The sequence below is a fragment of the Cryptomeria japonica genome, chromosome 7, assembly GCF_030272615.1.
Source record: "Cryptomeria japonica chromosome 7, Sugi_1.0, whole genome shotgun sequence".
NCBI lineage: Eukaryota > Viridiplantae > Streptophyta > Pinopsida > Cupressales > Cupressaceae > Cryptomeria > Cryptomeria japonica.
In genome coordinates, this window is record NC_081411.1 from 489,152,796 (window position 1) to 489,177,141 (window position 24,346).

At 37.1% G+C, this 24,346-nt stretch overlaps 1 protein-coding gene across 9 annotated transcripts in view; it reads left to right on the top strand.

The window, feature by feature from the left end:
- The window catches only part of LOC131065756 (polyadenylate-binding protein-interacting protein 4), a 193,343-nt gene that overhangs the window by 33,331 nt on the left and 135,666 nt on the right, over positions 1–24,346 (top strand). For all 9 annotated transcript variants that reach the window (XM_058000391.1, XM_058000393.1, XM_058000392.1 and 6 more), the window contains exons 5-6: positions 6,154–6,331; positions 6,517–6,741. In XM_058000391.1, the coding sequence (XP_057856374.1) occupies positions 6,154–6,331; positions 6,517–6,741 (403 nt within the window). The remainder of the gene's footprint in view (positions 1–6,153; positions 6,332–6,516; positions 6,742–24,346) is intronic.

Consider the following 24,346-nt stretch of genomic DNA (forward strand, 5'->3'; position numbering starts at 1 on the left):
CCTCCCGATTGCGTTCATCAAACTTATCTTGATCTGCACCAGGTGTACCAGGACTGAGCTCTTTGCCCAAAACAAGCTGGTCAAGACGCCTATATTCAAAAATGGTCAACATACGCTGTTTCCAGATGTTGTAGTTGTGACCATTAAAGCGTTGACTGCCTTCTAACATCAAATTGGTGAGAGAAGCCATTTGCACGTTTCCCAAGAAAAAATTCTTGGCTGACCCAGAAAAAGCCAAAGACAGCCCAGAAATGCATGCAAAAAACCTAGAAGGATTCTCCTGTCAGAATCTGGATCCGCGGGCTCGAAAATTGAGGCACGAAAATCGAGGCACCCAGAAAAAACGGATGACTACCCAGATTAGGTTTCGAAAAACCCACCAAGAATCTGCAAGAAAAAAATTATTTTCGATAAAAAAGGAGGTAAACACCTCAATCGAAGATTACAGAGGTCGTGGGCGCCATTGTTTGCACAGAAAATGACATTGGCGTTGCAGAGAATGGCGAGTGACCAGGTTGCAGGTGCCGAGAACCGGTCGCAGGTGCCGAAGCCACGCCAGGAATAGGTCGCGACGCCGGAGGTCGCGAACAGGCGAAGTGGAGGTTGCAGGTGCCGAACAGCGCCGGGAACAAGTCGCAGGTGAACGACGCCGGAAACAGGTCTGTTGCAGGTCACGGGGGCGGTGGAGGCGACGCCGGAGTGAGTCCGCGACGTCGCACACAGGTCGCGACAACGCGACAACCCTTACAGGTCCAGAACACAGGTCACGGGGTAAAACGCGACGCCGAAAGACGACGACCCTGCGTGAACACAGGTTGCGGTAAAACGCGACAACCCTGCAGACAGAGGTGGCCGAAAAACGACGATCCTGCAGGTCGAAAAAACGACGATTCTACCCCAAAAGCCAAAAAAATCTTTGATAAATTTTTCCAGAAAAATAATTTCGAAAATTTCCACTAATTGGAAATTAGGATTAAAAAATTTTTGAAAAAAATTCCTCCTATGGCTCTGATACCATAAAACAGTGCGAGACACGCAATGGATTTCAAAGAATTGATTAATTAACAGAATGAGCAAGACGCTCATAAATAATACAAGAATATCTACAAGAATAGCAAGTTTCTAATAAGAAACTGCTGAGAAGATCGAAGACGATCTAACCAAATAGAATATACACTATTGAGCATTAATACTAAAATTAACATTATTTAAATATTCTATTAAAATGCTAAAGATATGATCAAATAAGGTTACCCCAAGGTTCCTACCGTCAGGTCTTGACGTGCAATGGATGGTCTCAGTGAAATGATGTGATATTGCTGGTATCAAAAAGGGACTTACACTTCTACAAAGCTGATTGAACATGTGTTATGGCGATCTAAGTGATGCTTTTCTCCTAAACTAACTCGAACTCTTCAAATAAAAGGACAAAAGGATAAGGGTAAGAGAAACTAAGCTAAGAACCTAATGACAATGATGATGATGGATAGTGTTTTAGATAGACAAATTCCTAATGGAGCTACTTTCTACTTAACTAGAGATAGCTCACAATGCCATAGAAAGAGTGCAATCTTCCAAGGTAGTGAAAGATTTTCATATTGTAAACATCCATCCAAATACCCAATGTTGGTGCAATCCAAATGAATATCCACAATCAAACTATTGCCATAATAAGGTTCAAACTAACCGTGCAAAGAAATTTGCAATCAACAAACTACAAATGTTATGAACCGAGGAATCTATCAAATATCTTCACATTTCTCCATTGAATGATTTCAACTAAAACTTGTGTAGTAGAAACCATGCAAAATGTCAAAACTTGATACAAATGTTCATCATATCTTCAATGGAAATTATGTATTTATTCCAGCATAGTCTCGGCAACAATTTCTAATCTCCCCCCTACAAATGAAATGAGGAAGCTTTATATAGACCTCTCAATTACAAACCAAGGGCCCAAATTGATTCTAATTCAATGGCCAAGATTAAACAATAAAACCCTAAGGTGGGTTTAGTTATAAGTTATAACTAACACCTCATACATTTAATGCCAACCAATGAGAAAATTGGAAGTCTTTGAATACATATCCTGTTTAGAGAAAGGACCAATGAGAAAAAGGCTGTAATATTGCATATAATGCCTTCTACATGTCCATTTCCCTCTTTGTATGTGTTAGCTTCGATGAATCTAGACATATTGACCTTGAATTATTTGATTGGTGGAGATGAGTAGGCGCCACCTTAGCTTGCACGCCTTGCAAAGTTTCTTCTTTCTTTCACCTAACAAATTCATGAAAAGATCATGGAATTCCAAACTTAAACATATGCATTTCATCCCTGATACTCTTGTGGAAGATTTTAAAGATATTTCATGCAGAATATTCTTCCAAAGATATTGTGAAAAGAACTCATCAATTTTGGATTTTCAAAAATTAAGTTTTCACATTCACTTCACAATCAAAGTGCATGCACAAAAATGATTTCACGAAACTTCCAAAACCCTTCTTACTTTTCACAAAATTTTCCAGAAAAATGCACTTTAATGAGTTCCAATCTGGGAATGACACTCTTAAACTTGGAATTTTTTGGAAACGATGTTTCAAAACTGGAATGCTCTAATTAGGGAAGAAGTTTGCTCAGATCTGTATATAAATTATTTGTATTTCTTTCACCAATCACCTCACTTTTACCTCTTATTTGTTTCCTTCACAAAGCTGGCCTTCTGCTATAATTCGCCTCTTCTCTGCTGTGGAATTATTTTGAATTGAATTGAATTGTGAATAATGGTTCTTTTGATCCCTCTCTTATAGACGCCCAAAGGCAATTACTTCCTCTTCTCAAGGGGTTGGCCAAGTTATGTATTTATATTGCTTTTTTTAATCTTGCAAATTAATGCCAGCTTCAAGTCGGCTTCCTCAACTTTGCATTTTCTTTTATTTCACTTCATCCATTTTGGAGGGACTTCACATCTTCTTTAATCCAAGTCCTTTTTTCTTTGCATTTTGGAGTTTGCACTTTATTGCATACATTTTGTCAAGAAGTTCACTTCTTTTCCATGGCAGAAATCCGACCTAGACATGGATTTCCAAGAGAGAATCAAATGAGTTCGTGGATTATTGAGCGGGGATTCAACTTATTGAAGGATTTTGGGGCAGGAATCCTATGTAAGGATTGTTGAGCGCGATTTTGACTTGGACAAGGATTTTCTTTGTGGGATTTCTCTATGGTCTTGGATTTTCCAGCAGGTTTGCAAGGTAGACAAGGATTTTCTCCAAGCAAAAATTGACCATGCTCATGGATTTCCAAGCGGAAATCCTCCTTAGTTGTGGATTTTTTGGCGGAATTTCATGTAGTGCTTACAATTTAAATCGGAATTTCCTTTCATTTCCTAGTGGAATTCAACCTTGTTCTTACATTCCATGATGGAGGTTAGCCTTGGTCTTCGATTTTTCCTTGACTTTGGAATTTTTTCAAGACAACTTTTCCTTGACAACTTTCAAATTCCAAATTTAGTGAATTCCCTCATGATTTTGCCCTCTATTCCTCATCTTGAAGGTCGCTCATTCATGGATTTTAGACTTGGCAAATTTTCCTTGAAATTATCCTCACCATGGTTGTCTAGCTTGTGTGGAGGTCATTTATTCATTTCTTTCCTAGACCTTGATTTGTATTCCATTCTTGATCATACCTTTTCTTGACTTGAACATACCTTTTCCAAGGACGAACCTTTGCACTCCTACTCATTTCATGGATTGATCAATGCTATCCTCCGGATTAACAAGACATCGCTACCTTCTCCCAACAGCTAGGAGACCAAAATTATTGCCAAACTAAGCAAAACTAAGCCAGCAAGCTGCAAAAGAGGAGTCCCTATTTGCAATGGGGTGTGTGCTTTTACAACAATACTTTGGTGCATTGATCCCCTACTTGGCAATGATTAGAGATTTTTACAGACTATAATAATTTAGTAGTGTCTCTCATTTCCTTCTTGTCATTCTTTGTTTGGTAGAGTGCTCACAATAGAGTTGTGTGGAATTGTCAAACATATCCAGAAAATCAGGGGGAGTAAAATGAAAATGGGCCAATAAATGGGCTTAGACTGAGTCAATGATTGCTTATTGAGATCTTCCTGTATGCAATGAAAGATAGTTATTATAAGGAATCCTTATACCTTGGTGCGTTGATCCTCTACTAAGCAATGATTAGAGATTTTTACTAGGCATTAGTTACTAGAGGGAGCTTAGTGGAAATTCAGACTTCAATCTAGAAACTTGGGGTTGCAGTCAAAAGATTCTTAAAGGCTCAGTAAGCCTTCATGAAGGTTTTGAAGCCCCTTCTTATTCCTCAGATTGAATGATAACCACTGATCCAATTGAGCCTTGGAGTGGCCTGTACATTATCCAAAAATTGTAGTGGGCTATTTTTCTGTTTAAGGAAATGTTGATATCGGATCAAAGAGACATATGGAATTATGTTCATTGCTTCTCACAAAATAATTTCAAGTTTCAAGCTGGGTTTTGAGCCTTTGTTCATTTTGTTGATTATAATTTGACCATTAATTTGGCCAATTTTATCTTTCACCAGTTTGCCGTTGTCTTTTCATGGGTGCCAGTGGAAATAAAGATGGACAAAGCAGTGACAGAATACTGTTTTGGTCTCTCACTAGGCACTCAACCCCTAGCAATTCTTGGTTTTTCCTTTGATTCTCCATTGAAACTAAAGTTTAATTTGACCATGGGATTTAGGAATTCAGTTTAGCTTGTTGATCTGTTGTCTTTAATCTATTGATTCTTTAATAGATACAAAGGAAATGCATGGCCATTGCTCCACAAGTGCCTTTTCTTGCATCAACAGTTTTTGAGGATCCCATTTCCCCTGAGATGTCAAGGTCTTATGTAGGACTAATATTTATATATGTATATAGCAACAAGTATAAATGAAATGATGAATAAAATTATAGCAAGGGTGTCTAATATGTATACACCAAAGCAGCGCATATCTCAAGGTACATATAACCATAAATTAGTTGATAGTTTCACAATATTATATTGCAGGGAGCCACTTCATTTGGAATTTTACATTTGCATGTCTTGGCACAAAAGAAAAAAACATGGGAAGTCAATGGTTCATTATGAACTTTATGATTACATCCTTGCGTAGGCGAGCCTCTGTTTCCTTGCTAGGGTGGCTGTGGCTGAACATACCATTGCAATGTTTGATTGGAAGAAGAATTTTTTTCCTGCAGAAAAGAGGCAGAAAGTTTAGTGTAGATTTGGAGACCCAAGGTTGTATTCAAGAGGCAACATCCTCTGGTTTAGATGAAGAAGCCTTCAACAATGGGGCAGTCAACCCCAGAGAGTAAGAAATTTTACAATTTGAGGTGGGCGTTTTAGATGAATACAAGATAGGTGTTTGATGTCATTCTAGAAATGTAAACCTCATGTGATTTTTTCCCCTTTTTTGCTTCTATAGTACTGATCAATAGGACCATTATCTGAAGTTTGAAAGTACCACCTTTGACTTTTCCATCACAGAATCTGCACTTCAGACATCAATCAGAAGTGCTCATCACCTGCAGAGACATTAAGATACTCATTGCAGTTTATTTTCTTATGCCTAAAAGGAAAGAGCCATGGAGATTATCAAACTGCCCAATATAGTGTGTTTACATTTGCTTTTTATTTTTGGATGACATTTTAAAAATCAGCATCTTCTAAGGGTCCAAAAAGCCTTGAAGGTAAAGAGGATGGACTCAGAAATTGAGAATGTCTTAGTGTGTTTTATGTGGTGTAATTCCCAGTCATATAGGTTTGACCATGTATCATTTGATATTTATTTCTTTATGCCTATATTGTTTTATGGCATCTACGATTTGTATTATTGTTTAATGATTAATCTGTTTGTTTTTTATGGGTGGTATCATTATATCAGTATAGAGTATTTTTTGCATTTTGCCCAGAGCTTATTAATCTACCAGAAGTTTTCTTGTATTTTTTGACATGCATTTTAGAGTTGTCAGCCCTAATGGTATTACATAGGGAAAAGCCTATTTCATAAGAGTTCAAATAGTCAAAATATTATTCTGTGTACAAATTAATGTAAATCACTATAAGTTCCCTACACTGTCATTTGAATCTAGCATATTTAATGTAGGAATTGGGACCAGTTTGCAACAAACAAAATGCTTTTTGGTGTGGAAAGCACATTTGATGAAGAACTATACACGACAAAGCTTGAAAAGGGACCACAGATGGAGAGTATAGAAAGAGTGGCTTCTCGAATTGCTAGAGAAATTGAGGGACAGGTGACTAGGAACTTTCATCTAGCGGAGGTAGGCTCTGACTAAAGCTACTAGTTTCTTGCATTCTTTTTGTACTTCATTTGTAGCTTCTTATCAAATCTTTTGCAATTGCTTTCTCTGTGTTGTTCAGACATCTATCGAGCTTATAATTTTACAATGGTGGGGACTTTATATTTCTCTTTTTTAATATTTTTCTATGTTTCTGTGTCATTTAGGAAAGAGGTACTCATTTTTCAGAGGAGCTGGACTTATTGGATGAGGAAAGTAGGTTTTCGTCAGTACTTAGAGAAATGGATGATGATGTTGGAGAAGATTATGAAGATGAATATGCTGATAACAATAATGAGAAAACATTCGGCAGTAATATTGCTTTTGAAGCTGTTGATTTCAAAAAGAAACTCAGGCATGCTTACCAACCTTCATCTTCAGGCTCCTCAGAGGTATGCTTCATTCTCATCTTCTAGAGAGAGTTTCTGAAGTAATGCAAGATGTAGAAAGCAATCAGAAATATCATCTAGATGTAGAGCTGATTCATTTTTCAAAGTGTTTACAGAGATAGTTAGAACCTAGATTGGTTTGTCTTATGTAACCCACAACACACCTTGTACAAAGTCCATCTTTGAGGGATGGAACGTATGTTTCCTTAAAGAAAGATTCTAAACAAGGATCTAAGAAAAGTCTCACATGCTCCCAGCCATTCATACATCCTAAAACTGAAATATAAATCATGAGATTAATCACTGTCTTAACAGCTTGCAACTGCCAAAGGGATAATCATTATCGCATTGTGTACTATTTATGTAATCTCCTTATAGGATATACAAGAGTTTCATCGCTAATCTCAAGTAACTGAGACTCACAAACAGTAAAGGACAACACAACAAGGTACTTCATTCTCCCATTTATAAATATCAGTAATACTATCAGCTCAATGCCTAGTAAATTCATGCCACGAAACTATAACCACTATTTAAAGCCCATTGTGAATAATCAATTACCCTGCCTTACAATCAGTATAAGCATTTAAGCAAGGTAGGGAGTAGGGTGCTAATTCATCATAGAGCAAGGTTATTAACTGTGTCTGGCAACTTACTAGTCCTATGACAAACACATTGTCCAAGTAAATTCTAGCATGGCTAGAACTTACACCATTGCATTACCTTTAGCTACATGGCATTCACTAATGAATACAATTGTAACATTCACATACACGAATATGCTTACCATAATAAAACAGGGAACAACCAAATAATTTCAAGGTATAACACAATGCGTTCTTCAATGAACGAGGATGTGCATATTGATTGCCCTACCTATGTGGGACGTGCCCCTGGGGTCTGTTCAGTAAATATTGGTGCCCACAAACATTCTACAATATCAACATCCATCCAATTAAGGCAAACCAGAAAACCTGACCTCTAAACTCAACCGATTTTCTTTGACAACAAATCTTCAATGTCCTTTCTTATGTGTGTACTGTACCAAATTTGCAAGGGTTTGCTCATTTCAAGTAGCAATGTAATGCCAATCTGTTATACAAGTCATAGCAAAAGGAAGACCACTAGAGATCACTCTAAAGGGCTCCTCATTTCTCAGGGTAACTCATCATTATCAAGTACCATGTAACTTGGTGCGAGTGTTGTAACAATAAATAGCTTTAGTAGTCAATAAACCTTAACCTCTCATCAATAAATCAACCCATTTGTGTTTTAACTTGGACCTTTTATTGTGACCCAAAATGGAAAAGATGTGAAATAAAATTGCTTTTTGAATAAGGGAAACGTCCCTGTAAATTAAAAACTAACCTAAAATTGGACAATATGTACTAGCAATTTATATTCTTTACAATGATTTTTGGGGTGGACCATATATAGGCTAAATCAACTTTAAATATGTATCCTTTTGGGTTCGCCTAGTGTAAATAGCTGAAATGCTCTTTTTACTCAAGGCAAATAATTTTGTACTTTTTGATTGAAATTAAATTCTTGGACTAGATACTTGTGTTATTCAACCAAATGTAGAGACTAAATACAAGTACACATACAGAGTTAAATAGGCTAACTCATAAACATGAACTTTGTGGTAAATTGAATGTAGGATTTGGTTAAAATTCACAATGTACTCCTTTGAGCTAACTTGCAATACAAACCTTGGAAACTGTAATATCCCTTGCCAAATCTGATTGAAAATTTCTGATTTAAATGCTCAAGGAATATTGTCGAAGACTTGTCATGAAACTTTTGTACTTGTTGATTGTGGTTTCTTTTTGATATTCTGATTTAAGAGATGATAATATGCATTCATTGAACTCAAAAGGACATATATCAAAGTCTGAAACTAAATGAGAATGCAATGTAACACTTACCACTGACCTTTCAATGACAATGTGTGACTGAAATTGTATGAAATATGCATCTACAGCTGTTAGACATTTCTACGAACATTTGGCATGCATTCTAAGAGACCAGAATGCACTTACAACAGATTGTCATTAACACAAACACTTGTCATACATACATGTAATTCCCACGTGCCAATGAGTGTTACTAACAGCAATAAATGTAGCCTCCAACAATCTGGAAATCGCTCTTCAAACCCCTTTGAATTTCTGTAGATTAACTCTTCTAAAATGCATTAGTACTGTAGCGATTTACTATTCACGGGTACTGTAGTGTCACTATTCACGGGTACTGTAGCAGCTGACAAAAGCCTGCAATCTGCTCCTTAATGGCTGCCAATGATAAAAACATAGGTCTGCAATAGATGTACCTTCAAATTGCTTCAAAACCCTATGTTGATTCTTCACTTGTAAGCTCCAAATGGGCTCCTGATGTGAAGCCCTCCTGTAGACCAAATTCAGAAGATATTTCACTTCCTCAAATGGTCGCACACTAAAGATTGTCCGTTCTCCAATGGCTAATCAAGCTGAAACGCAAAAACCCTCGTCTCAATGCTCTCAGAAAGAAGTTTATCAAAAATGCCAAAGAATGAATCGTTTTCTCTCCATGAAGCCCTTTTATATCTTCTTCATCAAGTTCGAATTTCCCCATAAAAGCATTTAATAACATTAAAATTGATATAACTTTTCAATTAATAATAATGGCCTCCAAACTTTGGAAAATGAGCTCTCACATTAATTAATAATTGGTCCCCTTCTTCATGATGCCAAGACCCTCACTTAAGTGTTTTATTATAAAGTTAATTTATAACTTTATTATTAATCATCTAATGATTTAATATTATTTTGGCCACAAAAATATTAATATCTCCCTAAATACACAACATCTTATCATGTCATCTGAAATAGGAGTCTCTCCTCATAATTCCCCATGTGACCAGATACACTTTCTAAAAATAGAAAGGGCCCATCTCTATTACTTCTGACTTACTATAAATAGTAAGTATGGCAAACAGAGTCCAAATGATATCGAATGAATACCAAATCCATAAATCTTTGAAAGTTGGAGATGAAACAATCCTTAGAAGACCCTCTAACCATCCTCATTAGCCTACGAGGGTCAGGAATCATAGGCTAATCATCTAGAATACCATGTCTGCTAAAAAGGGGACATTACAGAAACTCTTTGTAGAAATTTAACCCTCAACAAACATAACTAGACATGTCAATAAACATTTATTAGCAAGATAGGTGTAACAAATTCTATGGAGTGAATAAATAATAAGTTTTGGATTAGCAATTACAAATACTTGGTGAATAGTGACTTTGACAATATGTAGGCATGATAATTACCATCCAATCCTTCAATGAAGTGCAAAAAAACATTTATTTTTACTATTTACAAAGCTGTATTTATAAAATGAAATAAACTAACTACATTTCTGCCCTAACTATGATCACTTGAATGATTGACAAGCTTTATTACATATTATCTTGTCCAATAATTCTAATTTTATAACATGCGGCTGACAGTTTAACTGATGATTAACATATTACAATTACTTAAAAGGCTTTAGTCTCTCTCATGATTATGAGCTCTTTTTAGCACGGGCTAAAAAGAGTTTTCTAGAATGTGGTTTTGGATGATTTGGATTTGACTATGCTTTCCTTTGTTTCGATGAAGGTTGGAAAACCATTTGATGAAACTACAAATATTCACTTTGGCACTTTCATTCTTGACAAAGTTTGGCAAACCCTAAAGTTTTCAAAAATTTAACTATTTGATGAACACCCTGTTCAAATTTAAACATCCTCTCATCTGTCTGTGTTTTGTAAAAATCACCTTCTCCTTAGTTTGATTACTGAATTTAGATGTTGAATCTTTGTGCAACTTCATTGCTGAAAACAATCTTTTTGATTGTGTGAATCTCAAAAAAATACCAAAGTGAGAGTAGTTCTTTGCTGGAAATCAAAATCTGGAAATTGAATTGATAAAGAAAATAGCAATGGATGATGAAAAATAGAGGATATCAAATCTAAAAATCTTCAACTACCGTATTTACAACTAAAGATCTTTGTTATGATGCCCATAAACAATCTCCGAGATCTTTGAAAAATCAGAAAATTCACTATATTTGTTCATGAGCAACAAAAAATAAATTTGTTTGTGAATGATAGATGGCTTATTTATAGACACTCATTTTGCCTTTTCTTTTGTGATCAGATCACTCAACCAATGAATGATCTATAATAGTAACATTACTTAATTATTAATTGGTAAGTAATATTATAAAATAAACTATAATAATGATGCCCAAGGAGAGGTTCCCTTAGGCAACTTGATCTGTATTTTCGAAAAAAAATCAAATGAGGGCAAGAAGTGTGCTTTTCCTATCTTGGCCACACTTTCAAAATCTCACAACAATATATAAAATATGTGCTTGGTTCGCTAGGCATTCTTTACATCTTTTAATTGTGATTATAATAAAACTTTTAAAATAATATTTTAATAATTAATATAGTTTTTTTGTTTGTTAAGTGGTCGGTAAACTTTTTAATGTGACTGGTGATATTGGCACGACATGCCCTTCGGTACCATGTGAAACGCTTTTGACCTAGAGCTATGAATTGATGAGGTCATAAATGGGGGACCTTATCCCCAATTAACAATGTTGAGGCTCAAATCTGCGTGCACATTGGATCAGCGAAGGCACAAGCCTGCAATCACAACGGCCCATGGTGGTCACAACAACACCACCACCACTTAACATACTATGGGAAGAACCCCAATTAATACAAATAATTATTTTCTATTTTGATTTTTAATTATAAACAATAATTTTAATTTTAAGATAATTAATAATTAATAAATTTTTAATAATTAATTGTGTTGGTGCTGGAAATAAGCCACACCCGGACCAACGATGGACTGGTCCAAGAGGGGCCAGTAGCTCAGTGGTAGAGCACTCCAGCAGCGTATGGAAGGTCCTAGGTTCGAGTCCTAGCTGGTCCATGTCTCAAAAAGTACAACAAAACCATAAGTTGAGAATTAGTTGCTAGAAAGACCTAAGATTAAGCATCATTAAGAACAACCTTACATCTAGATACAACTTGTTTGATGATATGGTCCTATCCCCATAGCCCTTCAAACGCCTCTAAAAAATAGGAAGAAGTTTCCTCAAGGGCACTTATAATGGATATGTACACTTAAAAATATGTAAGGGCACAAACAATGTCAATTGTTAAAAGTTTAAAACATCCCCTTAGGGTACATCCCCCATTAAATATTCTAGAACTTATAAAAATACCATGGACAAATGAATGGAACAAATCCTTACTATTATATACTTCTTTAGCAAGCACCCAATCTAGATCCAAAATAAGAAACTGTTTGCAGTGTGCACCACCATGAAGCTCCCAAACAATTTGCCCAGATAGAAGAAAATTACATGAAAAAAGGAGCCAATATGACCTAGAATGAGGCCTTTGACTGCCAACTTGAAAACTGCATTGGTGATCAAGGTTTTACAGCTCGAAAAAAGGAGCCAATGTAACCTAGAACAAGGCATTTGACTGACAAATCGAAAACTGCATTGGTGATTGGGATTTTATCACTCAAAAAAAGGAGCCAATATGACCTAGAACAAGGCCTTTGATTGCCAAATTGAAAACTGTATTGATTGCCAAATTGAAAACTGCATTGATTGCCAAATTGAAAACTGCATTGGCAATTGGGATAGTTTGGATTGAAGAAGTCTTTGACATCAACAAACAAAATATATTTAACTGCTAGAAATAATGGAATATCCCAAAGCCAATATTGGTTTTATTGAAACTGCCTTATTGGAAATCATTGTGTCGAGTTGAAAACTGCTATTCATGTGTGAAAAATCGCCTAGGGGTGAAACTATGGTTTTGGAGGTTGAAACTCAGGTTTGCACTATTTAGGCCTTTTGCTGGTGGTGGAAGGGTGGAGTGGAGGTGTAACGTCCTCTTCGTGGAGTCTACTTAGCCTAGTTTATTCCCATGGGCTAAGGTCAAGAAGCAAGGGAATAAATTAAATTAATTGTTTTAAGTTTTTCAATAAAGTAATATTATATGGGTAACTTATTTTAATTGACTTATTAAAGTGACTAAAGTGAAAATTAAAAGAAATTTAAGGAGGTCACTTTATTTATTGAGTTTAATGAAATATTAAAAAGAGTGAGAAACTGAAAAGACATTCGAGAAGGTTCCTTGGGTTTTTTATAAAAAGAATGTTTTGGAGCTCATTTGGATATGCTGGATTATTTTTCTTTATTTGGATTTAGAGCTTCTTGTGGAGCGCGAACCCTAGGATGAAAACACTAAGGGCAATCATTTTCAACAACTATCTACAACAACTGTTATAGGTGGAGTCATTTAATGCTAGAGTTTATGAAATTTGTGAAGTCTTATTTTAAGACAAATTTCAGAGGTTTGTTTGGAGTTTGCCAGGAGATTGGACGCCATGAAAAGTTGAGAACCATATTCATAATGAGCAATTGAATATCTATTATTGGTGATTGCTATCTCTCATTGCAAACGTGGAAGAGGGTTCTATCGGTGGTGTGGAAAATTTAGAAATTACTGGGTGTTGCAAATGACATATATGGAGTCGTGAGTTTAGTCTTGCTAATGTGGGAGGAGAATATTTATATCGGTGTGGAGTTGTGATGTAGCTGGGTGAATTCAAGAGCAATAAGGAGATATGGCTTGTCTTGCTTGATATGGGGTTGGTGAAAACTTGAATATTTAACATCTACATCTCAACGTAAAATTCCCAGTGCATATTCATGGCTATTTACTGGATTAGTTCGTGTTCTTTTTGGGGCATTTCCTTCTGCAGGTTTTATTACAAATTGATCGCTTGGGTGAGAAGATCCATTCGCTGGATGAAGGGGCAGTTTGCTGGCACTTGTGAGGTCATTTAAGTCAGAACAACATTGTCTTCTGCTGATGGTCAAATAGGGATATTTTCAGAAATATTATCTGCTATGTTGTTGAGTGGGTGCATATATCTGTCTTTATTTCAACCTTCAGTTGATGTCTTTTTCCAGCCAATTGAAATATCAAAGATTTGTTGAAAAGGAATTCTGAAGGCAAATGCTCAATGTTCTACATTGCAGCATACCAGTGAACAATATATAAGGCCAGAACTTAGTTAAATTCATATTTCTGTTCCCTGTTGTTTAACAGCCATTCGTTGTTCAGAAAATATCTTGTTTTCAGTCAATATAGTTAAAAATATTTATGTTATTACATTAAGTCAAATTGGTATGCAAATATGGAATTTGGAATTTAGTAAATTGAAACCTCTAAACATTCAAAACTCCCAACACCAAATCTTCAAAGAAAGTCTGCTACTGATGGACATTGGAAAAATGTGAAAAATTTGGCTTGATAATGGACAAGGATTTTATACTGGTATCAGAGCTTAGACCCTCCAGCCTAGTGGGTTTGATACAGACTTGATGTCTGAAACCTTTCAATGAATCCAAAATGTACAGAGTATATCGCGTATAGAAGCAGAAGAGAAAGAGGTGTCTTTAGCTCAGATTGAGGAAACATGGGGTATAGACATGATAGACAGGAATATCAAGATTCTAGTGTTTTGGCTATGCTTAGTGATCTAGCTAGAGGACAACAATATTTGGTTCCAACCATAACCTGAATGATGGAAACATGCATGCAAATAACAGAACTAATCAAGGTGATCATGAGAACCATGGCAACAATAATGAAAATAATGGGCATAATGGTAACCAAGGAGAAGGCATCAACACTAACGTTCCCAAGGAGAAGGTATCAACACCAACGTTCCCATTATCAACGCTAGAACAGCTAGTAGAACTAGTTCCAGGCCCCCAATGCTTTAATTTTTGGAGGCACCACCTAGAGAACAACAGAACAGAAAGGTGGTGGTGAATGTTGGTTAGATTACTTAAGTGAATATTAGTCATTGGGAGATGAGTTTCATGCTTCTATGTCTTTGGCAGATTTTTGTAAATAAAATATAGAAACAGGCCAAAAGGTGAGATGGGACAAGAACACAACAAAAATTTGCAGCGTAAGGTGGGTAAGGTCACCATCCACAGTTATGATAGTTTGAGTAAGTGTACTGTTTGTGCATGTGTTCAAAAATTAGACACTTATTTTCAGCTAAAATCCATGACAGAGTTTGAGGCAATTAAGTATACTGCCCTTCATCTTGATGGAGAGGCCCATGAATGGTGGTATCACGGGTTGGTGACTTTGGGACATGATAGGGTCACTTCCTATGTAGATTTTACTTAGAAGCTAATAGACAGATTTGACAGAATGGATGCAAAATTGCACTTCAGGGAGTTGGCATAGTTGAAACAGGTTGGTTCAGTTGATTCATATGTATCAGAGTTCTAGAAGTTATCAATTATGGTCAAAGATGTCTCAAAGCATGGATTAATTGTGTTGTTCTTGGAAGGATTGTTAGAGCCATTGCGTGGTTGGGTCACAGCCTTTGATCCTACTACCCTACAGGATGCTATTATGAGGGCTAGACACATGGAGAATTCAGCCCCTAAAAACAAATTTCAATGTAAACCATTTCAACTCAAAAGGGACCTTTCTGAAAGGAGTGGTCGAAGAAAAACAGCATGGATGATGAAGTTTAGAGTGAACTACAGAGAAATAAGTTATGCTTCTGCTGCAAGGAACCATGGGAACCTGGTCACAAATGCATAGGAAAGGGGAAGGTCCATTATATCAAGGTGGTTTTAGATGAGGAGGATGAGCCAATAGGAGGAGCTATAGGTGGTGTGCAGGATGATTTAGAGGGAGAGTCTGTTGATATGGAGGAGCACACATCGGAGGGAAAGAAGGGAGGGACTATTGCTACTATCTTGGGTACACCTAGATGTAACTCATTTAAAGAGAGGAGGATGCCACGTGGGAAGGAGAGTAGATTTTGTAGCATCTTAATTTTAGATTGTTTGATGGCAAGCAATCTCGGGAAGGGAGTATTGTAATGTTCCCTTTCGAGGAGTAGATGGTGGAGTCTATTTAGCCTATTTTATTCCCATGGACTAAGGTTGGGAAGCAAGGGAATAAATTAAATTAATTATTTTAAGTTGTTCAATAAATTAATATTTACGGATAACTTAGTAATTTATTAAAGTGACTAAAGTGGAAATTAAAAGAATTGTTAGAAGCTCACTTTATTTATTAAGTTTAATGAAGTATCGAAAAGACTAGGAAGTTGAAAAGACATTCGAGAAGGTTCCTTGGGTTTCAATAAAAAGAACATTTTGGAGCTCATTTGGATATATGTTGGATTATTTTTCTCTATTCGAATTTGGAGAGATTCTTGTGGAGTGGGAACCCTAGGACGAAAAACCCTCAGGGAAATTAGTTTCAATGGTGAAACTATCTACCTTATTTGGTATTGTTGGTGTATGCGTTTCTACTATGCACATATTTTTAAGTTTACCTAGGGATAAACAATCTTCTAGATGCATAGCTTTGTATTAGCTAATCAGGTTAGGTATATCATTTTTTGTGCAGGAGTGGTTATATCTACTCATTTTGCTGATTGGGACATTTGTCCTTGTTGTTTGTATTCTACTCTCTCGAAATTTGCTCTATAAGCATCGAGGTTGTACGTTTGTAAACATCTCATTCTCATCAATGTGTTGTGTACATTGACTGGTGAAATAGCTTGTGGATGCTTCTCATTGTAGGTGAAGGTTTTGCGTTTTGGCTTGCAGCATGGGCTCTTGGGTGCATCAACATGGTATCCAAGTGACTGCAATTGGAGCTCCTTCCCTCTCAGTGAGTTTTCATTAGGTTTGAGATCTATTTTTTTTTTTGTGAGAGTATTTGTTTAGCGATTGTTTGCCATTGTCATTCGGCAAAATTGATTTTGCTTCCAAGATTATTGTTCAAATTGTTTTCAGAGAGTGAGATTTCCTGTTCCATGGAAATTGGCATCAGATGTTGTAGTGGAGGTATTGATGTTACTATGTAATCAACGCTCTCATTTATGATTTGAGGATTTTATTGAGTCTCTATTGGTGATTGTGCTTTGTACCCGATCTTTAGTTGGCTCACGCAATAGTCTATGATTGCATAATCACAAAATATAGTTTTGTTTGCAGATCGAATTCATTTTCGTCTTCATCTTCTAGCTGTGCAGTATTGTGTAGAGAGGTGCTATCTGTTCATTTTAATGTAGGAAGGTTTGAGCCCTGCATTTGTATTGTTTCACAGAGATGGCATGCAAAGATTTTGTGTTCCAGTTCTTCCATGACAAAGCATTTCCAGCAGCCTCTAGCCCCATTGGTCAAAGCGAAATATTCCTGCCATTTTCTATAAACTCTAAAGATTTTAAGAGATACTTTTATTGCGATTTAGGGTTTTATCGGCAGGTACAACAATCAAAGACTAGTGGGCTCGACTTGTTTTAGCATTGGATTGGGACTTTTGTCCCACATTGGGTGTGTACCAGTATTTTTTGCTTTTTATATAGCTCATCTTCCATAATATCTTGTGAGTTAAGGCTCACTTTGTTTTGGAAGCCTTCATGCACACGTGAATTGTTTGTTGAGCTATGGTGGGATCGCCCTGACTAATTGGTGAGCGTGGTATTTGCTTGGTGTGTGTGGCCATGCACTATATGATTGGTTGCTTAGCACAGGAACTCACCAAGCCCTTAATTTTTTGCTGCAGTGTTGTGTAAGGTCATATGGTGCGACTGAGGGCTATGCTTGATACAGAAAGTGCCTAAAATAGGCTTTTTTTTCAAACTCGCGTAACTTTTGCATATGGAGTCCTTTTTTAGTGAACAAGATAACATTAGAAAGTTGCTTCGACAAACTACGCCGTGGAGGTACTTTCTAAATATTTTTCCATTTTATGCGATCTTTTATAGCTTGAAGTTGCAAGTTATTGTTACTCTCTTGGCAAAATTGGTGTTTTGGGAATTGTAAATTTTCTTTGTATCCATTTGGGGGGTGTATAGTGCTTTTAGTCCTTTGTGTGTGCCCTTGTAAATCATGTCGGACCCAAGGATTGAGCCACTCACACCACATAATTATCAGACATGGAAGCTAAAGATGTCACAATTGTTGCTATCTCGGGGTTTATGGCAGGTGTTGAATGCCGATCAACCTAAGATCACCAAGGAAATTGACAAGTTTGTTCATAGAAACAAATTAGATGAGGCAAAAGGATTGATAGGGCTTCTTGTGTCTGATAACTTGTTTCACATTGCTGAGTGTGACACAGCTAAAGAGGTGTGGGGTAAGCTTGTAGAGTTGTATGGTAAGGTCAATTAGTTCAGGATCTTGCAGCTTGAAGCTGATCTCACTTCTCTCTCTCTAGATGCATTTCCCACTATCTAAGACTTCCTTGTGCAGTTCAAATTGATTTTGTCATAGTTGAAAAGATGTGATCATGAGAAAGATGGTAAGGCTTGTATCTTTTTGATCTCGTCCACGCTTAAGAGGCCCTCTTCAAGTGTTTGCCTCTACCTTCAATTCTACTATGGATGTTATGGGAGACCCTCATAAGATGGATTCATTTGAGGAGTTTTGTGATTGATTGACTAGAGAGTAGGCCAAGTTGATTTAGATGGATGCTCTTCCTAAGAGTCATGCTTTGATGGCTCAATCTTCCAAGGGCAAGGGTAAGAACAAGAAGCCCGAGACAGATTCATCTACAGATGGTGAGCCTCCCTCCAAGCCTAAGGTGAAGAATGATCAGAAGCCTCATCTTTCACCTTCTCCTTCTAACTTAGGGTACTCATCCTCTAAGTCCAAGAAGAAGAAGGAGAATTGTTCCTTATGTGGCAAACCGGGACATAGTTATGCACATTGTTTCATGAGGCTAGAAGCGTTGGAGGAATCTATGAGGAAGCACAATATTGTCATTCCTAAGTCTTCTTCCTTGGGAAAAGGGCAAGCTTTTTCAACTACAACTTTATCCTCTACTAGTTCTAGTTGGATTCTTGAGTCTAGTGTTTCTCATCACATGACTCATACTGTGGATCTTCTTGATTCTCTTGATGATAGTCCTACTTCACATATTGCTGTTGGGGACTCTTCTCAGATTCTAGTTTTGGGGACAGACTCAATTCCAATGCAAGATGGTAGCATTGAAGATGTTCTTCTTGTTCCTGATATTTCACATAATTTTCTTTCCATCTATTAGATTTGCCATCATGGTGATGGAAGACTTGTTGAGTTCTCTCCTACTGATGTGACTATTCACGAGATGCAAAATCTTGAGAAGGCCATTGCTACAGGCCTAATTGATCATGTAGCTCGTTTATATAGGTTTGATGGATTTGAGTCTTCATCAGGTTCATGCCTTATTGCTCATGCAAATTCTACGAGCAAGCTTTGGCACGAACGGTTTGAGCACTTGAATTATAGATATATACAATAGATGAGCACAAAGAGCTTGGTGATTGGTCTACCTAAGATCTCTTGTTCAAATGGAGTTTGTTAGTTTTGTGCTCTTGGAAAACATCATAGGGATCCATTTCCTAAGGGTATGGCCACACGAGCTTCGTCTCCCCTTGAGTTGGTACATAGTGACCTCATGTCATTATCCACTCCATTTTCATGGGTCAAGTTTGTGCTCACCTTCATTGATGACTTTTCTAGGCGCACGTGTAATGCCCCCTTCTTAGCAGTAGTCAGTTCAATTAGCCGTTAGCTTATTCCGGAGACCCGTAGGCTAGTCGGAAGTAGAAATTAGGGTTTCCTACTTCTAGGGGATGTCTCGGTGTTTTTGGTGGCTTGCATGTTGGAGTTTTACAATTTTGATTCTAGATTCCTTCTGGGTTTTCAAAAAGCTTCACAATTATGGTACATGCATAACAAGCTGAAGAGTTTGGCAAACTTACTATTTTTAGTAAGTGGGGGTGAGAACAACTCATTTCTCTGGGTTTTTTCTGGGTTTTTTGAGAGCTTCACGATAGTGTAACATGCAAATGAATTTGAAAACTTTTTCTGGACTTACTATTTTTTATAAGTTGTGACGACTGCTCAGATGTGGTAAAAATCACTTTGGAAACACTTACTATTTTTAGCAGTATGCTATTTTTAGTAAGTTTTATTTTTAGTAGTGCTATTTTTGGCAGGGTTCTTGTAGCTCAGTGCAGTGGCTATATCTGGTAGGGCAGTTCTCTCAGTTTGATCTCCCATACTCTTGGGCGATTCACGGTCGAGGAAAATATTTTTATAAGTGAATTATTGTTAAGGTAAGATGGATGCCTTAGGAAAATAAGTTAATTTTATGATATAATTCACTTTATTACCTTGGACGCCATAATACACTTTATTGATATATTTTTTATAAAGTGTATTTGCCACCATGAGATGGGCGATTTTGGGAAAAAAAGAAATGAAATGCAAATTACAAACTAAAAGTGAATTTGAATGTCATTGTTTAGTCCCACATTGGAGGGAAAAGGAGGTTCGAGTTGGGAGGAAGTTATAGATATGTGCCTGGCCTTCATTTGAGACTATCCATGAATATTGCAACGAAGTGCTACCGGAATTTCGATTGAATGCTTCAAGGAATGCTTACCTCCTAGTTGAATGCTTGGCTTTTCACTTGAAAGATAGCGACTAGTTGAGTTTGTGAGACTATTCTTCACTCAGGAGAATAGATGGAGTTCATTGAGGAGTTTATGTTTGTTGTTTTCTGATTTTTGGTGTGAAGTGTGTGAGTTGCAGGTTGCTGGTTTTCACTGTGGCTGTGGGTGTGTTTAATTCATAGGTCTCTGCGTGGATCCCTGTTGGTTCTGGGTATTTGCTCATCCTCTCCCTAAGACCTAGGCAATTCTTCGTGTCAGTTTTCAGCACTTAATTCGAAGTCTTGATTTTTATATTGCAAATCAAACTTTCTGCCCTAGCTATACCATGCTGGAGCTGTCTTGGGATGCACGCAAAATATGTTTGGGTGAGTATGTTGCATTTTGTGGGTCTTAGCATGATCGCCTACCTCCTAGCTTTCATTTGCAATCCATTTTGAGTCATTCCGTGGAGTATTGATTGAGTTGTGAGCATTTTAATGTGGTTAAGTGTTGCTGGTCTGTGTTTTTCTAGCTTGCTGTTCTTGCATATCAGATTCTGAAAATTGAAGTGTGCAATGTGTTTTGAGAGTAGTTAGTCTTTGTAGCTTTGGGAGTGCATAACACATCATTTGCAGCGATGGACAGTGATATTATCTAATCTAAAATTCATGCTATGTAATGTAAAGCCGATTAGTAGTACTAACAACTATCTTATTCTAAATTGTATCACAAGACCCATTGAATACGTGGAAGAGGCTGGCTTTGCCGCCTATCTTATCTTATTGTAATGCTGTCCTCCCACTGAATAAGTGGTTGAGTGATTGTTGTTTACTTTAGTCTCTATGGATTGTAGTTGGCTGGTTACACCGCCAAATTGTTGTTAAAATTCTATTATCCGCTGGACAAGCGGAAGGGGCTGGCTTGCCGCCCAACATTGTAATTTCCAGTGGATTATTGAAGCTAACGATCCCCTTATCATCGTATGCTCTCACCTTCCCACACTGGGCTCTTGGTGATCAGAAAGTGGAAGGGTTACCTTTCAGCAGTGTTTTGATTATCTTTTCTAATCCAAATGGGTGCTTTGTGATGTTTCTAACTAGAAATAATTGAAAAAAAATTAAGGGGATATTTCAATGGTATCAGAGCCAGGTTCTCCTTGCCATCGTGTTGGGTCGTGTTTTTTGGGTTGCATATTAGAGTTTTGAAGAATGTCTACAACATATAAGTCTCTGTTTGAGTTAATTGAAGGATTGATTAATTTGATGAAGGATCCGGATATTAAAAGGGGGTTCGTAAAGGTGGTTGCAAAATCCAGACATAAGGAAGAGTCTGAAAATAATATCTTTAATACAAAGACAAATGATGGAGTTGGTGCTTTGACACATAACTTTGAGACAGTGCTTCATGAAGACTCTTTGGTGATGCATGCAATTCCCATGGTTGAGGTTTTGCATGAAGAAAAGAATAAAACAACAGCCTTGAGTTTGAGATTAGACATTTCCAATGATGTCGGTCTAGAGGGATACAAATTGGATTTCCAAACAGAACTTCTGAAGAGTGATGCTTATGATGACATGAGTGCTAGTGAGTTTGGGAATGACTCTTTCACAAAGCCTACCGCTCACAAGGAATTCGGTGATTACATTTCCTCTAAACAAGGTGATCAACTCCTTGAAATGTGGGATCTAAGTGTGTTATTGAAATGTGGGATCTAAGTGTGTTAGCTCCTAAATATGATGAGGACCCTATATTGGATGAATTTCCTATTGCTGAATATCATGATACAAAGTCTGATTTATCTTTGCATGGTGTTGACTTTGAGAAAAAGTTTAGGGATTTAATAGATTTGGATCCACAGCATACTGCTGAAAATAATTATGAAGATGCACATGAGATTTTGGACAGCTATGAAATCATTAATGATAGGAATGATAGTTTTGATTTTGGTATTCATCATAGCAGCAGTTCACTTTCTTTGCAAAATCAGTTTGTGGTTCCCATTGAAAACCCATTGTTTGACATGGGTGTTGAGAAGATAATTGACAATCCTCTTTTTGAGTTGGATGATGGAACAACTCACGATTGTAGGATTACACCTAGAGAAAATAGCAAGGTGTGGGATCCAGGACTTCAGTTGGAGCGTGCTTCCCATCTTGGTTTTGATTCATGTTCACTTTATGAGGTGGTTGGCTACCCTCTCGGGAAGCCATTAGATATTGCATATGCAAATGAAGAGATAGATGGAGGATGCATTTGGAGTGATATGAAAGTAGGAGGCATCGTTGTTCCTTACAACATGATGAGTTGTAAGTGTGGTCTTGAGTTTTGGAATTGGCCAACAAGTGGGACACTTCATACCAAATTAGAATTGATGAGTAGTCTTGCATGCCTTTGATATGTAGTTGGAGATGTTGCTTCTTCATGGGATGAATTGATTCATAGAGACTTCTGCACTTTATATTTTGAAAGGTTTCCAAACATTGTTCTTAAGCTTGTTGGAATTTTCAGAACAGCACTAAGGAAAGGTAGTTTCCAGCTTATTTCTTATGTAGCTTTGGAGAAAGGATATAAATATGAAATCTATATACTTGACAATCCATCCCTTGGATTGAGTAATGTTTTGGCATATACTAGTCTTTCTTTGGGGTTGGTTTTGAAGTCAACAATTACTCCTTGTACCTTAGTCATTAATGCTTTCATGGATGACTTATATGAGGTTACATAAGAAATCACATATTTCGTTAATGTGCATGTTGATTTGGATGGCATTTGGAGTTTTAGTGTGCACCTTTCTAGGTATGCAAGAGATTATTCGTGGTTGGCTATCCTTGCTTGGGATTTTCAACAAGAATTGATAGAGATTACTGGGAGTCATATGAGTGACCTTTGGAGTGATAAGGATCAAGATTTCAGACTTAAAGGTGTTGTTCCTTTCTTTACCAGCCACTGTGTGTTTCCATTGTTTCACCTATAGGTGGATTGGAGAGAAATCTTAAGGGTTGGAACATTGATCAAATGCATCTCTTGGGCATCTTCTTTGGAAAAGAATGGATCAAATTTTGAGATTTGGGCTTGCTGATTGGTTGCAGATTAGTCACTTCACTTTATGGTTTGCTCTCATTCAAGGGAGTTGGTGCAATTTCTTTGGTCATGCAATTAATGGTTTTCAATTGGAGATTGATTGGAGGTGTTTTCCAGCCACTTTTGATTTATTTTTGAACATTGGAATGCTCAACTTTCATGCTTATACTTGGAAATTTCATTGGTACTACTATTGTCCTCTATGTAGAGCACTTCAATCAGGTTCCACTTCATTGATTTCAATCATTTGCAACAGTAGTTATTGTTTATTTTAGACATTCCAAACTCAAGGAGTTCTCTTTATGAAGGTTTGTGTTGTAAACTTTAATAGCTTACCTCCAAAGTTGGTCCAGGGCAGTGAACTTCTTTATGATATGGCTCATATTTCAGAGAGCCTTGGAGTTGTGACAATGAGCGTTAGCACTACTGTCCACAATCTGATCATCTTACACATGAGTTCAGATTCTGATTAGCAGATGTGTTGGAGGGTTCCTCCAGGGCAACAAATGAGCTGTTCATGGTTGAGGATTGATGGTAGGGATGAATTGATTAGAGGAGTTGGCTTTTCAGCTACTCCCACACTCATGTCTCCTATGCATTTAATGAGATTTCAGATCGTTTATAGCTATCCGAGTTGTTCCACATTGTTTATGGTCACCTCTGACTTTGGGCAGTTCGATTTTGAGTACTTGCAGACAATTATGCAACCAATTGCGGGAGATCCTTTGGGTATGGTTCTGTTATTTCCCACTTCCACATGGGTGAGTTTGGGTCACTGCAGTCACTTCATAAAGATAGTATGCATACTTCTAGATGATGGTTGGTTGACTATAGTGAGTTTGGCTTGTTGGGGTACTCGAGTTTCTTCCCTTGAGACGTGGAGGTTGAGGGTTGGTGATATGATTTCGATTGGTGACAGTAGAGGCATTCCTTGGTTGGTTAATTTTATAGTAACAATGATTGATCTTCTTCATTTTGAGGACAT